Source organism: Octopus bimaculoides, chromosome 3 (assembly GCF_046866305.1).
Source record: "Octopus bimaculoides isolate indiv1 chromosome 3, ASM4686630v1, whole genome shotgun sequence".
NCBI lineage: Eukaryota > Metazoa > Mollusca > Cephalopoda > Octopoda > Octopodidae > Octopus > Octopus bimaculoides.
The window spans coordinates 26,855,638-26,869,553 of record NC_142930.1 but is presented as its reverse complement, the minus strand read 5'-3'; the positions used below and the strand labels follow the sequence as shown (position 1 = coordinate 26,869,553).

The window sequence follows — 13,916 nt, the reverse complement described above, 5'->3', positions numbered from 1 at the left end:
GGAGGTGCAATGGCCCAGTGGTTAGGGCAACAGACTAGTGGTTGTAGGATTGTGGTTTTGATTCCCAGACTAGGTGTTGTGAGTGTTTACTGAGCGAAAACACCAGCAGGGGGTGTTGGCAACCCCTGCTGTACTCTTTCACCACAACTTTCTCTCACTTTTTCTTCCTTATCCTATTGTACCTGTATTTCAAAGGGCCAACCTTGTCACACTCTGTGTCACACTGAATCTCCCCCCGAGATCTACATTAAGAGTACACGTGCCTGTGGAATGCTCAGCCACTCATTTCATGAGCATCTGGAACCCTCATCATCGTAACCAACAGAGTGCCATAATGACTGGCACAACTTTGTAGCTTTCCCTCTACAAGTATGTTAAAACAGACACTGACTATGAATCTACTGTCTTGAATTCCTCAACTCTTTACCATGCTGCCTTCTAGAATTTCTTTTCTTATCCCTGCTGTGATCATAGATACAAAACTACTCAAATTTAACTTTACCAAATTATACAGATGTTCTAATCAAGTAAAGAAGTGTTAATAAGGACTATGAACATTGTCTATCTCTCAGTATAATAAAGCATAAACTTGTTATCAAATGGATAAAGAACATCTTCTTTTTTTTTTTTTTTCCAACACATTTTATAGGTTTGCGGTTAATCTGAAACATGGTAATGAAATTCCTCTCCATCTCAATCCAAGACGAGATGAGGGTGAAATGGTTTTGAACTCTTATACCGATGAGGAGTGGGGCGAAGAAGAACGACATCCATTGCCTGTTGGTTTATTGGAGGGTATTCCTTTTGAAATGAAGATTAGAGTGAAAGAAGACAAACTAAAGGTAAGGCTTTGATGTCAGGGTGATTAAAAAGCAAAGCAGAGAAACTTCCAAACTTAGAGAAAATATTAAAATAAATAGATATTCTTTTTTTCTCTTAATTAACGCAAGGGGACAAGCAGTCAAGCTAGCTGTGCGAAGGAACAGGCAGCCAAGCTAGCTGTGCAAGAGGACAGGCAGGAAAATTAGTAGTGCAACTAAGCTAACAGCACGAAAAGACAATCTTTCTAATACAAATGCCTAAGAGACAAATTTACTGAGTTTAAAGAAAAAAATTTTCTGTATCTTAAAAATGTCAGTCACTAAATTGATGACTGCAACGTCGAAAGTGTAATCTAAAAATTTTCAGTGTAATAAAAATTGCAATAACTTTATGCATTTATCTAGGAAATAGATATTCTTGTATTGAACAAAATACTTTCTGTCATAAAATTCATAGATAATTCTTAACTCCCTGTCTCTCTTTTGTAGGTTTATATAAATGAAAAGTCATTTGCATCATTCCATGCTCGAAAACCAGTTGAAAGTATCAACAATATTTCTTATAATGGAGAAGTATATATCTATAATATGCAACTTCTTCGTCGTGTGGTAAGACCTTTCAGCTAATATTTATTTACTTTCTTTCTCTCGCTTTTTTGATATGTAAATTATGATGTACACCAGCAGTGAGATTAAAATTTGAAACTAGAGAGTGAAAGCTGTCATTTAAATCTTTCGTGTTGACATTTCTAATGAAATTCAGTGTCTTTTTCACTCAATGCTGAAATTGCCTAGAATTTGGAGAGATTTAGTAAAATAACTAAATTTTCTATTGCTAAGCTGGTGTTCGAAATTTAATGATTTTATAAAAATGGATGGTGGAAGTTTTTATTATTTTCTTCAAAAGAATACTAATACATTATTTTGAATGATAGAATAAGTGGCAGTCTTGAGCTTGCTGGCATCAAAAGGATTAAAAAAGCTTAAGGAAATAGTCATGATTTCCTGGCAAATGATTTGAAATTGGTACTGTAACATGCTTGGAACCATTGCTTCATGATATAGTTTCTCCCCAGAAATAACATACTTTGGGAGTGAATTCTCTTCTTCACAATAAATGAAATCAAGCAATAAATAAGTGTCAAAATATTGCCTAATCTTCCAGCCTTGATGTTTCATTGTTTGAACTCCTTGGATTTTAGGCATGATTGATACTACATCATCACCTTCATTCACTGAGTCATAAGGATCAGTTACTGATTGGTTGTATAAGGCAACCTTTTCAATGTCCAGAGTGTTGTCAGCAATTAATCTCCTTTGTTACATTCAGAAAATCTATTAATTTGACTGAACTGCAGTCTGAAACATAAACATTTCCACAACATTGATGGTCTCAAAATGTCAAATAAATTGTGTAAATGCTGGAGTTCAAGTGAGTTAACATTTATTCTTGTAATTCCTTTAACTCAAAAATCAAAATAAATAATTTTAAATATATATATATATATGATTTCTCCTTTCTGTTCCAGTTATGTTTGGGTTTTCTTTTTACTGAGAATGGGAAGTGTTTGCAATACCCTTAGTTAGTCTTTGTAGTTTCCTAGAATGTTGCAGAGCCTTAGATGAGAATTTCAGATATAACTAGAAATACAGATCTATGGATTGTGTCTAGCCATTTGTCCATCTACTTGTGCAATATAAGACTACTCAGTTACGATTAACTTGAAGATAGACCTCGATAATTGGCTATTTTCTAGTTATACTGTTTGGAAATACAAAAGAAAATTAATTTCCTCTTTAATTTGATGATATTAGTTATCCTTGCCTTGGGCCCTCATCTTGTTGTGGAGTCATACAGGCACACCATTAAGACATAAAGTGCATCTTTGACATTTTTAGTCTTGGTGAAGCCTATTCTTCTCCAGATGTGGCCACTGTGATTTCTCCTAGAAAGGCAGACAGACAGAAAGAGAAAAAAATATCAATCCAGTACACTGCTGGTACTATAATTATCAAGCCCCAAAAGATGAAAGGAAAAGTTAACTTTGGTGAGATTTGAACTTGAAGAGCAGAGAGCCAGAACAGTGCCATAAGGCTATCTGATGCTTTAATAACTCTGTCAATTCACCTCAAAAGTTCTTAATGTAATATCTGTGAAACCTTAACTTTCAATCTAATTTAATAATATTCTGTCCAAGAATATGATAGATACTTTCTTGTCAAAAGGCAACAACAAAAAAAGATATAAATCAACATTTATGATGATTCGTGAAAGCACTCCAGTGATAAAACAATCACTCTTTGTCAAACTACTGCAAGGTTTTCACACTTTTCTCCTCCTTTAGTTTTAGATATGTATAATTTTATTTTTATTAATTTTTACTTTTTATTAAAGGATGTCCCTCATGTTGAGAGGTTGCCTGGCACATTGGCTGTGGATCGCTGGATCAAAATTGGTGGTTCTGTGAGGAAACATGCTGAAAGGTATAGTTCTGAAACAACACAAAATGTTATCCACTAATATCAGTTTCTTTTGTTTAGGAACAGTCAGTTCTTTTAGAGTAGTATTTCCCAGCATGTGAGTCATTATCCAATTTTGGTCAGAATATAATTCTGAAAGAGCCACAAATACAAAATCTTTTAGTTTTCATATATTTGACAAACTGTAAATTCTTCATGAATATATTATATGACAAACTGTTAGACATGAGAACCACAACACTTAAAGTTAACAAAATAAAAATCAGGAAAAGTAGAAATACTGTGACCTAACAAACAATGGTCATAGAAGGTTTACAAATATGGATCAGTGTGGTTAAAAGTGAAGAACTATTATTCTAAGGGCTGTGTGTGTGTGTGTGTGTGTGTCCATTTGTAGTGTATAACAGTGGTGTTTATTAAATCTAGAGACAGAAATGATTTGAACACCAAATAATATCAAAATGAGTTTATATTTCAAAATGTTTATCTAGTGCTTAATCATTTCTGCAAAATCAGGACACTCATGTGATTTTGGGAAAACCAAATAAACATTATGTTAACAGTTCAATTATCAACATTTGTAGAAGAATCACCAAGTTTTAGATTTCAATTATAATACGTATGCATAAACATGCAAGCACATATATAAGAACATATGCGAACAAACACACACACACACACATAGATTAGCATAGAAAAAGCAGATTCAAAAGTAATAACAATGATTATGAAAATGATGATGATTGTAATAATATTAGAAAATTACTATTTTTAAATCTCACAACAAGAGATATTCAGCAACAGTACTTTGGAGTAAAGACTGCCAACATAACATGGCAGTCCTGGTTTAGGACAAATGTTGCTGTAATTTAGCCCTAGGAGATATCATCTCTATCTGGTTATACTATATGATCTGTGTCCTTGTTTGAAAATATAAGGATACAGATCGTGTCGTATAGCCAACTGGAGATGATGTCTCCTGGGGCTAAATTACAGCAACATTTGTCCTAAACCAGGACTACCATGTTATGTTGGCAAAAATCTTTACTCCAATTGTAATAATATTGAGAAAATATCTAAAGTGAAATTTGTTTTTTCAGATTTGCTATTAACTTGAAGTGTGATGATGATATTCTCCTGCATCTTAATCCTCGTCTAAATGAAGAACAAGTAGTATTAAATCACTACTGTGGTGGTGAATGGGGTGAGGAAGAAAGAACTTCAGACTATTTCCCTTTTATGGGTTCTGAGCCATTCGAGCTTCTTATAGCTTGCCAAGAAGAATCTTTCAAGGTAATATTCTTTATTTCACCTTTTTTTTTATTCATGTCCTTTATTAAATTTTCAACAAGGATTGTCCTTTGAATTACAATCCATCTGACAGGCATTTATGCAGTTTTCCCTCTGCCTAATTTTATTCACAAGGTATATGTTGACTTGAAGCTATACAAAAATAACACTTGCTCAAGATATCATGCTGCGGGATCAACCCTGGACCTTGTGAGTGTGAAGTAAACTTGGCTATTCTGTGTGTACAAACACCTCATATAGTAAATTACCAATCTAATGAGCTAGTTGTTCCAACTATATGCCCTACTCAGTAGACAAAGGCAGTGAATGTAAGCACCACATAGTTCTAGATTGAATCTCACCATACAGCACTGTAGGAAAGTGTCTTCTATCAATGGTCTCAAGCTAACCAATATTTTTATGTAGAATTTGGTTGATGGAAACTCTGCAGAAGCTCATTGTAGATATGTTGTAAATGTATGTATGGTATGTATCTATATGTGCATGTTTATATATTATTCACCATTATATATCATTGGTGGATGAAAATATAGGTAAGAAAACTAAAATAATGATCAATAAACAAAATTCCTTGAGTTGTTTGTTCTGCATCAAATATGGAATCTAAACCAATGATGATGTTGCTCACTAATTGTGATATAAAATGGATTCCTTTTCTTCTGTTATTGCTAATAAAAAGAAAACAATTTCTAAAGCTTGGCAGTCTCATTGTTTTCTTTTTAATAGATTTTTATCTGTTTTTCTTTCTGTTTTCAGATTTATGTGAATGGAAACTACTTGACTGATTTTGCTCACCGAATGCCTTTTGAGTGTGCCAAGACTTTGGAACTTTCTGAAGATGCTCACTTCTTCCATCCAGAAATTTATTAAACCTTTTTGGCTTCATAAACTTTTTAGTTTTAGTTTCATACTAAATGCATGTTCAATTTTTTAACATAAAAATGTGAAACTGGCAAAATATGCTTTTGAAATTACAAATTGCCTGAAATGTTAGCTTTAATGATTCGATTTATATTCTATTAAAAAGGATGAAACGGTTGTAATTTGTTATTGACTACATAATGCAAAAAAAATAAAAAGGGGGGTGCTAAATTCAATAAAGCTTTTTCAATAAATGTTTTGTATTGTTAAATGTATGTGCATATATCTGTACATAAATTCATATATTATTGATATCACCTAGAAAGAGGGTTGAAGTTAGGCCAGAAGAAATTGATGCCATCAAACAGTATCCAACAATCATCAGGTATTTCAACACTGAACAACACCCTCCTGTTGGTGGGTCAGCAAAGGTGGCCAAATCACTGCTTATCTCCTCTTGGTTTCCATCTTGACTTATTTCCCTTCCTCCATAACCAGCAAGAGACTAATTCTACTGCCCCTCCCATTGTGTGTACAGCCACCCTTCACATTTTTCCTCTCATTCCAATGGTTGTAAGCATCCTTCATGCCAACTGGGTAGTGAATCCCTTACAGCCAACCTTAACTGGGAAAAGCCATGACTGCCTTCTCTTTTTCCCTGAAATTTTGTAGAAAGCTCTTGTACTTGGTGCATTTACATTCTTATGCCTGATCTCACCCTTCTTCCTGGTTCCATACTTCAACCTAGATCATGGCCCTCTTCTTATTGATATCCATCTTCCATTGTAAGAAATGGAAGAGCCAAAACCCTGCTATCTTCTGCCTGTAATTCCAGTGATGTCACATAGAAGAAGTAAGTTTTCAACCTGCACAACGACTGTGTTGCTGACCACCCACTTTCACCCAGACCTTGTGTTACCTGCATATCTGACATGCTTATCCTAGGAGTCCCAGTGCACCATTATAACTATATTTTGTGATCTTGAATTCCTCTATCACAGGTGACAGAGTAAGTTAGATTTCCAGATCTTTGGCAGAAGCCTATTGAAGTGAAGCTTAGAGGGACACTTAGCCATCTAGTTGTTTACTTTGCTCTCCACTTTTTCTATTCTTGTCATTGGAATATCATACCATGTTAGGAGAGCCATATCTGGAAGCCCTGATCCTTCAATTCTCCTCAGCTGCTTGCAGTCCTGGTGACGTTGCTGTCAGGGGGTGAATTGTCAGATCACTCACCAAGGCATTTGAGTGGATTTTTCTCTATTAATGGAATAACCTCTCCTAGCACTTGTAACTTGATTTTGTTTATTTGCCTCTCCTGATCACCATACACCTAGATTTCTTGCACACATTTGCCATTTGTTTAAATGAAGCTGGCACTCATTCTGCCTACACATACATTGTGGTTGTCACTGTAAGGTCATCAATGAAACTCATTAAATGTTGTTGGCTGCCTGATTCTATTTCTGGCATTTCAGCTCCTTTATCAGTAACTGTTATAAGGAGATTCATTCCTGTGATTTAAAGGATGGGGTAAATTGTGCAACCAGTTAGAATTCCTTTTTCCAGGTCCTGCCACTGAGCTGTAAAGCAAGCTGCTTTGAAATATAACTGGATAGCTCCAAAGTAGCTGGTGATCATTCCCTGGATGTGCAATTATATTGTAGTAACGCCGTGCGCATGCGTAGTCTCACGCATGCGTGAAATTCAACAACCAAGCTTTCCTGCTTCATTTTGTCTCTTTCTTGCTGGCCAGCGATTGAGCAAGGACGTGTTTAGCTGTCTCTCTCTATCTTGCAAACTTACGCTAGACAGCTCGCTCACATCTACATACCAACGTCCCAACAACCATGCTCACACACACAGAAGACGTCTCAACAAACGAGAGCTAAAGATGTATATTTTCCACCATGAATAAATGTTGTTGAGTTGATAGTCTGGAGTTCAGCGTTCCGTTAATTCTTAATTTTATATAGGAAAGTCAGGTGTACATCTAAAGATGTATAACCCACTTCTCTATAATATCGTAGTTTCAAGAACTGCATACGTTGGAGTACCCAAAAGTAACCGGAAATATTCTCTGTGGGGCATTCTCTGTAATTCACTCTTCCACCGTTAGAAGTCACTTGATGTGACCCTCGGGCATCGGTCTGCCGACCGAGGTCGTTTTTGAAGACCTACTGCCATATGGTGCGTCTTTGTTTTGCAGTGCGTCGATTGTTCGTCAATTTTTTTTTATGACTTTTGTCCAAGTTTTGTGATGGCAGAAATGAAGGAACAGCAGGCTTCCATGAAATTCTGTTTTCTGCTGAGGAAAATAGCAACCGAAACAGTTGTCATGCTTCAAACAGCTTACGAGGATGCTGCCATGAGTAAAACACAAGTTTATGAGTGGTTTTCATGCTCTAGGAATGGTCACTTGCTTTCATTAAGAAATCCTATTGAGGATGACACACTTTTTACATTTAAAACTATGCGTACGAGTATGACAGTATTAAACTTTCAATTTTTATGCAATTGTTTACACAGAAATTGTGAAAATTTATGTTTTCCTACGTTTAGTGGCGCTGACTAAGTATTTCAAGCAGTTCATCTGGGTGAGCTGGTCTTTCACACGCCCCCCATAGAACACCCCCCTGTAATTCCTCACCGACTCCTAAGGGGTCCCTCAGACCCCCTTTAACGACCCCTGTGCTAGATGGTTCAAGCACATTCACATTACACAACCAGCAAAGCATGCTACTTAATTTCTTCACTTATCCTCAGCACTCATGATCCAAGGCGACATCGCATTTCGTACACAAATGTCATACGCTTTATCCTTCATTCTGCTTTGTTTGTTTCCGTCTATCAAACAAACAAACAAAACGCGCGCGTGCGTGCAAAAACAGAGTGAAAGAGAGAGGAATCTTTAAAAGCACTGAGATAAAACTAGAAAGATCGTATGATAAGGAGGAGACATTCAGTATATAAATTTAGAGCTGGAAAATAATCGTAGAAAAACAACAGGAAACAATAACGTTCAACGTGTGCATTCAATGAAAAAAAATTCAAATTAAAAATCGGAGTTAGATATTTTTCTGTAATATATACGCGCGCGCAACGGAGTTAATGTGTAAGTATTTAATTTAGTTGGGTAACAGATTTTACTGGGATTCAAAGGATCAGACTAATCAAGTATATCGATTTCATTATTTTGCTGTTGCTGGTTTCAATGAGCCTGAAATAAGAGAAAGTACAACATAAACAATTGGAACCACAAGCTAAGAGGTCCTAAATTGCATATTTTGAGACATTCTGCTTCACATATCTACAAACTGGTTACACTTTATGTCTATGTAGGAAAAGTTTACACAAATTATCCAACAGCGAAAAAAAACCCCAGAAAAACTGGTATTTTTTTCGAAAGAAATCTCTCGATATATTTATTATGCCGCTGGTTACAAGCAATTCTATATAATCTTCGCCTTAAATATTATGAACTCACGATCAGCTTGTACAAACCAATAAGAGACGACGTTATTATTCACTAATTGCAATCTAAACACAAATGTCATTCAAGGGAAATTACTTCTTAAGGAACTGAGTAGCCTCCCTTAGAACACTACTCTTGTTTTTCAGCTTATTTGCGCAGAATTCAAACTTTCATTCGTCCCCAGATGGAAAAAAAAAGCCTGTTTAATTCATTCGCTTGATACTATATTATATAGATGTAAATGAACTTCACTTAGTAACTGCTACTAGAAAATCCCAAATCAGTTCTTAACACACTGGAAGGATCTCTAATTGAAAACCTTTCGAACGAAACCAACTGTGTTTCCTTTATCATTTAGTTATATTACTCTGTGTGTGTGTGTGTGTGTTTTAATCCCCGCTTTTTTTTTAAAGATATGTTGTGGATTGAGATATCTCACCGTTTCTAGCCGGTTTATTAGGATTGTGTAATATATGCGCCAATGTAAGAAACTGTATTTATTGATATATTAATGAAATTTGTTTAGAAGGTTCAATCATATTCACCGTGAACAAATGTTCTCAATACTAATATAAAGGCTATCGGCAACACCACACATATCCATTTCTCTATCTCTAAGAAATACAGTGTTTGGTGGGCCTAGTCGAAACAAATACGCGGGTTGGGTTCCAATTGTAAGCTCATGAAGTAAATTTATTTATATTGCATTTATTCTTTCGACTACTTCGAAAATATTTTCCTCTAATGCTCAACGTCTCTTTGTATTAAGACAACGTCTGCAGTATTCAGTCACATTTGTTTGAGTTGTGAGGTCAAATCCCACGGAAGATCGATAAAGTAAGTACCAGTAAAGTGTTGGATGTGTTGTCGATATAATTCACAATACCTCTCCCTCGTATTTATGGTCTTATAATTTTTTTTTTTTTTTAAATCAATATAATGCCGAAAGTGGAGGCGCAAAGGCCCAGTGATTAGGGCAGCGGACTCGTGGTCATAGGATCACGGTTTCGATTCCCAGACCGGGCGTTGTGAGTGTTTATTGAGCGAAAACACCTAAAGCTCCACGAGGCTCCGGCGGGGGATGGTGGCGAACCCTGCTGTACTCTTCCACCACAACTTTCTCTCACTCTTACTTCCTGTTTCTGTTGTGCCTGTAATTCAAAGGGTCAGCTTTGTCACACTGTGTCATGCTGAATATCCCCGAGAACTACGTTAAGGGTACACGTGTCTGTGGAGTACTCGGCCACTTACACGTTAATTTCACGAGCAGGCTGTTCCGTTGATCGGATCAACTGGAACCCTCGACGTCGTAAGCGACGGAGTGCCAACAACAATAATGCCGAATGGTACTGGTCTTAGTCATATTTTTAATTACGTCCCTTTATTCAATATTCCAAATTCAGTATCAAATTCTATTAAGGTAGATTTTTACCTTTCATTTGATTTGGGGTTTATGAAATAGCCCCAAGTAGCTTACTAGGGGTCGACTAAATTTACTACATCCCTGCCCATAATGTGTAACTTTGTACCTATTTTAGGTAACTGCTATTTGATGCACAATACAAACGAAAACCGAAAAATATGTTTCTTTTGACTTATCCTAAACATGAGCGCGCACACATCTACATACGTGTAAGAAATATTAAGTTGGATGGAACCAGTCCAAATTTAATATTTACAAGGAGATTTGTAGTAGCGCGACTGATTTAGTTTCAATCTGCAATCAAAACTGTGTCACAACCATAGCCTTCTCAGAGCTCGAAGCTTATCTTCCTGCAAACCAGAAAAAGCTGATAGTGACAAAATGGAATGATTTTCAACTTGACCTACTCCTGTAATAAACACATAAGTTACTTCGAATCAATATATGGATATGATCAGTCGTTTAGCATAAAATGTCCAGGACGAAATGACACTCAAAACCTAATGTGTTGATTTTGATAATTAAAAAAAAAGCATTAAATTGTTGATACTGTCTCAGTCATTGAACAAATCCTAAGATAATATATTCGTAATAAAAGAATTTTGCTTAATAGGAAGGTTCTGAGCACGAAGAAATCTTTTACTGTTTTTACACATTTTATTGTAATGCAGATACATGTATAAAGTTGAAGTTTCCAAGGTTTTTATGGTACTTGAAATCTTTTCAAACTGTGCTTTAGATCATTATAATTTCATGACTTAACAAAATGCTGTCTTTGTTTTATACTTTATATATACTTTCGTGAATTCTCAATTCATTTTTTTTACTATAAACATAAGTAATTCTACCTGGAATGTGTTTTATTCAGTAAAAGCTCTGGAGTAGATAATTCTTATTCTGCGGTCTGAAGCTCCGATGAAAAGGTGCCTACTTGGCCCAAAACGAGAGCGTGCAGCATGGTTGACCACGAGAAAAACATGAACTTTTTAATTGAATTCCAATAACCCAAATGGACCGTCTCCGAGACTTGTTTGAAGATCATTGGAAAAGACATCACCACTGGAAGCCGAAGGCGCCTGAAATAAACAGATCTGATGGAATGGAGGGGAATGAATGGAATGAAAACATCTCTGTTGCCCAAACTAGTCATACTGGTCGTACCAATGGAGATAGTTACATCCAATTACAAAGTCAATAAGAGTTTTATATAGCAGTTTCACATCTATCCTGTATTGTTATAGAATGTTGATGGAGCCAAATTTTGTAGCAACATAATGGGTGCTCCTACGTTCACTTGCAGATTGTGAAGAATGACAGCAATGGGCTGAATAAAATTAGTAAACTCTGTTAGACAGGAACTTTTAACATCAACTAAAATGTGATATGATTTGTACCATCTAGTATGGGATGGTAGCTGTTAAAAATATGCTAAATGGCACGTTCACAAAAGTCACTCATGGTTTCTATAATTCCGTGAGGAAATGAATAAACTTCCAAAACCGTTTTTTGAAATGATGTTAATTTTTCAACACGATTTTTTTTTTTATTATTCTGTATTTTGATATCTCCACTCTCGGTGTCAACTGTGGTTGATCATTGCTTCCAACGGATGCAAATCTTTTTGGAAAATGGGTATTGAGACACCTCTTAAGTGCAGTTCACTGTCCCCAAATATAAGTTTCTTTGAAACATGCTCTAAACTCATCAGCAGACGTACTTTTGAGATAAATGGCAGACTTTGTCATAAATTATAAGAGAGCAAGACTGGCTTCGTCTATCAAGTTGGTGCTACCAATGGGTTTTATAAGGTGCAATCAAGATCGTCGACTGCAAATATGCGAGACATTATGGACTCTCGTAATTTCAATATGGTCTGTTTCCGAACCTCTGCCTGCCCAGTTTCTTCGCCAAAATCGCACGCAAGACTGTCATTCTATACAAGGTTGAGTGGCAGCTTAAAAACTGAAGGAAAACTCTTGTTTGCACCGATTCTAGAGGAAGCCACTTCAGTAGTGATCATATGCGAAAGAACTTTTTGCCAAAATTTAGGTGAATAAAAAAAAAAAGATTTTCTATTCTATCAGAAGCCTCAAGGCTCGAATTAGATATCATTAAGTGTTGAAGCCCTGTCTAAGTTTTATCTGGAACCAGGAGTGGCATATTTTCATGGGCACACTGTTCCAGTTAAATGCCATTGCAGGTTGCCTGAAGAATCTCTCGACTACGAATTGTAGCTGCCGTTCTTACTGGAGTTAGCAGTCTACACTGTTCAAGTTCATTAGCAGCCATGGACTACACAGAATTTTCAATGAGGATCAGTGTTTGGTTGTTCATAGCAGAAGTAAACTTCAGTTGTAGATTGTTTGACTTTCGGTTTGCTTGATGCAGTAGGTCTTCTATTATAGTGGATTATGCCAAAGTTACTGAGAATTGAATGAAGGTGAACAGGCACAGAAAATGACAGTAAGAAAGTTCTTGGTCTTGTATATAGAAGGCGAGACCACAGCCCCTCTCAAGGCATTGTTCTAATCTTCATCATCTTACAGGAGGCAAACTTTGGAGTATTAATTTATTACCCACCAGAGGCAAACAAAGAGGGGACGATGCATAACATGTGGGGGCACACAAGAAAATAATAGGATAAACGTATGAAAAAGAAAATGAAAACAATGGAATGAAGCTAATCGGCCCACCTCCAATCAGCCTCATTTGTACCTCTCCCCTTTTAAACCCAGTTCCTTTAAAGAATGCTTATTTCATATTCTTTCAAAATATCAGTGTAATCTTTAATTAATGGCATCTTGTCTCTGTCCAAGTTTACTTCCCAATACCCATAATCAAATCTATCTAATATTTCATGTTCTTTGGTTAATATAAAACTACAGTGCCGCCCCTTCACATTAATATACCCCTCAGTCTCCACGCTTTTTTACGTCTTTCCATGAAGCTATCTCTTGGTTTAATTCTTCATTTATATCATATATCATACCTATAAAACATTTTTTTCCTTTAGCCGGAGTAAGTTTGGCGGTCCTTGTGTACCTGTGTCTTTTTTTTTTTTGTGTCGGAGAGGAATGGGTAGGTTTGGTGTCTGTGAGGGGAGGGTGTGCCGGAGAGGGTGTGGGTGGGGTGGGAGTGGGGTGGGGTTTTAAGTCCGTATCACTTGCCTTTTTCCTTCTGTTTCCTCCACTCATCGTCTTCCACGTTTCCTCCCTTTTCTCCTTTGTTGGCGGCAAAGTCTCTTCCTTTTTTCCCGCCGTTTCCTTCACCGGTTCTTCCATTTCCTTCTCTTGTTCTTCTTTTGTTCTGCCCTCCACCATTACCTTCATTACCACCTCGTCCATCGTAATGGTTTCCGTCATCCTTTCCAACGTTTCCGCCGACCCTTGAATGGTCATTTCCAGTGCTTGCCCCTTCTACATTTCGCATTGTGTTCTAGTGGTCTGGAACACCGTTATATCGTCCTCATTTTCCATAAGGACCGCGGCTGCTATCCAGGCCACATCTAACTCCGGTGGTGTTCCATCTACCCTTATCCTGGCTG

General features: G+C 36.6%; 1 protein-coding gene across 6 annotated transcripts in view; it reads left to right on the top strand.

Annotated features, from left to right (window-relative positions):
* The window catches only part of LOC106867183 (galectin-4), a 61,409-nt gene extending 55,681 nt beyond the window's left edge, over positions 1 to 5,728 (top strand). For all 6 annotated transcript variants that reach the window (XM_014911982.3, XM_014911980.3, XM_089348736.1 and 3 more), the window contains 5 exons: positions 650 to 842; positions 1,311 to 1,430; positions 3,217 to 3,305; positions 4,403 to 4,595; positions 5,370 to 5,728. In XM_014911982.3, the coding sequence (XP_014767468.2) occupies positions 650 to 842; positions 1,311 to 1,430; positions 3,217 to 3,305; positions 4,403 to 4,595; positions 5,370 to 5,483 (709 nt within the window). In that variant the 3' untranslated portion in view covers positions 5,484 to 5,728. The remainder of the gene's footprint in view (positions 1 to 649; positions 843 to 1,310; positions 1,431 to 3,216; positions 3,306 to 4,402; positions 4,596 to 5,369) is intronic.
* The last annotated feature ends 8,188 nt before the right edge of the window (positions 5,729 to 13,916 follow it).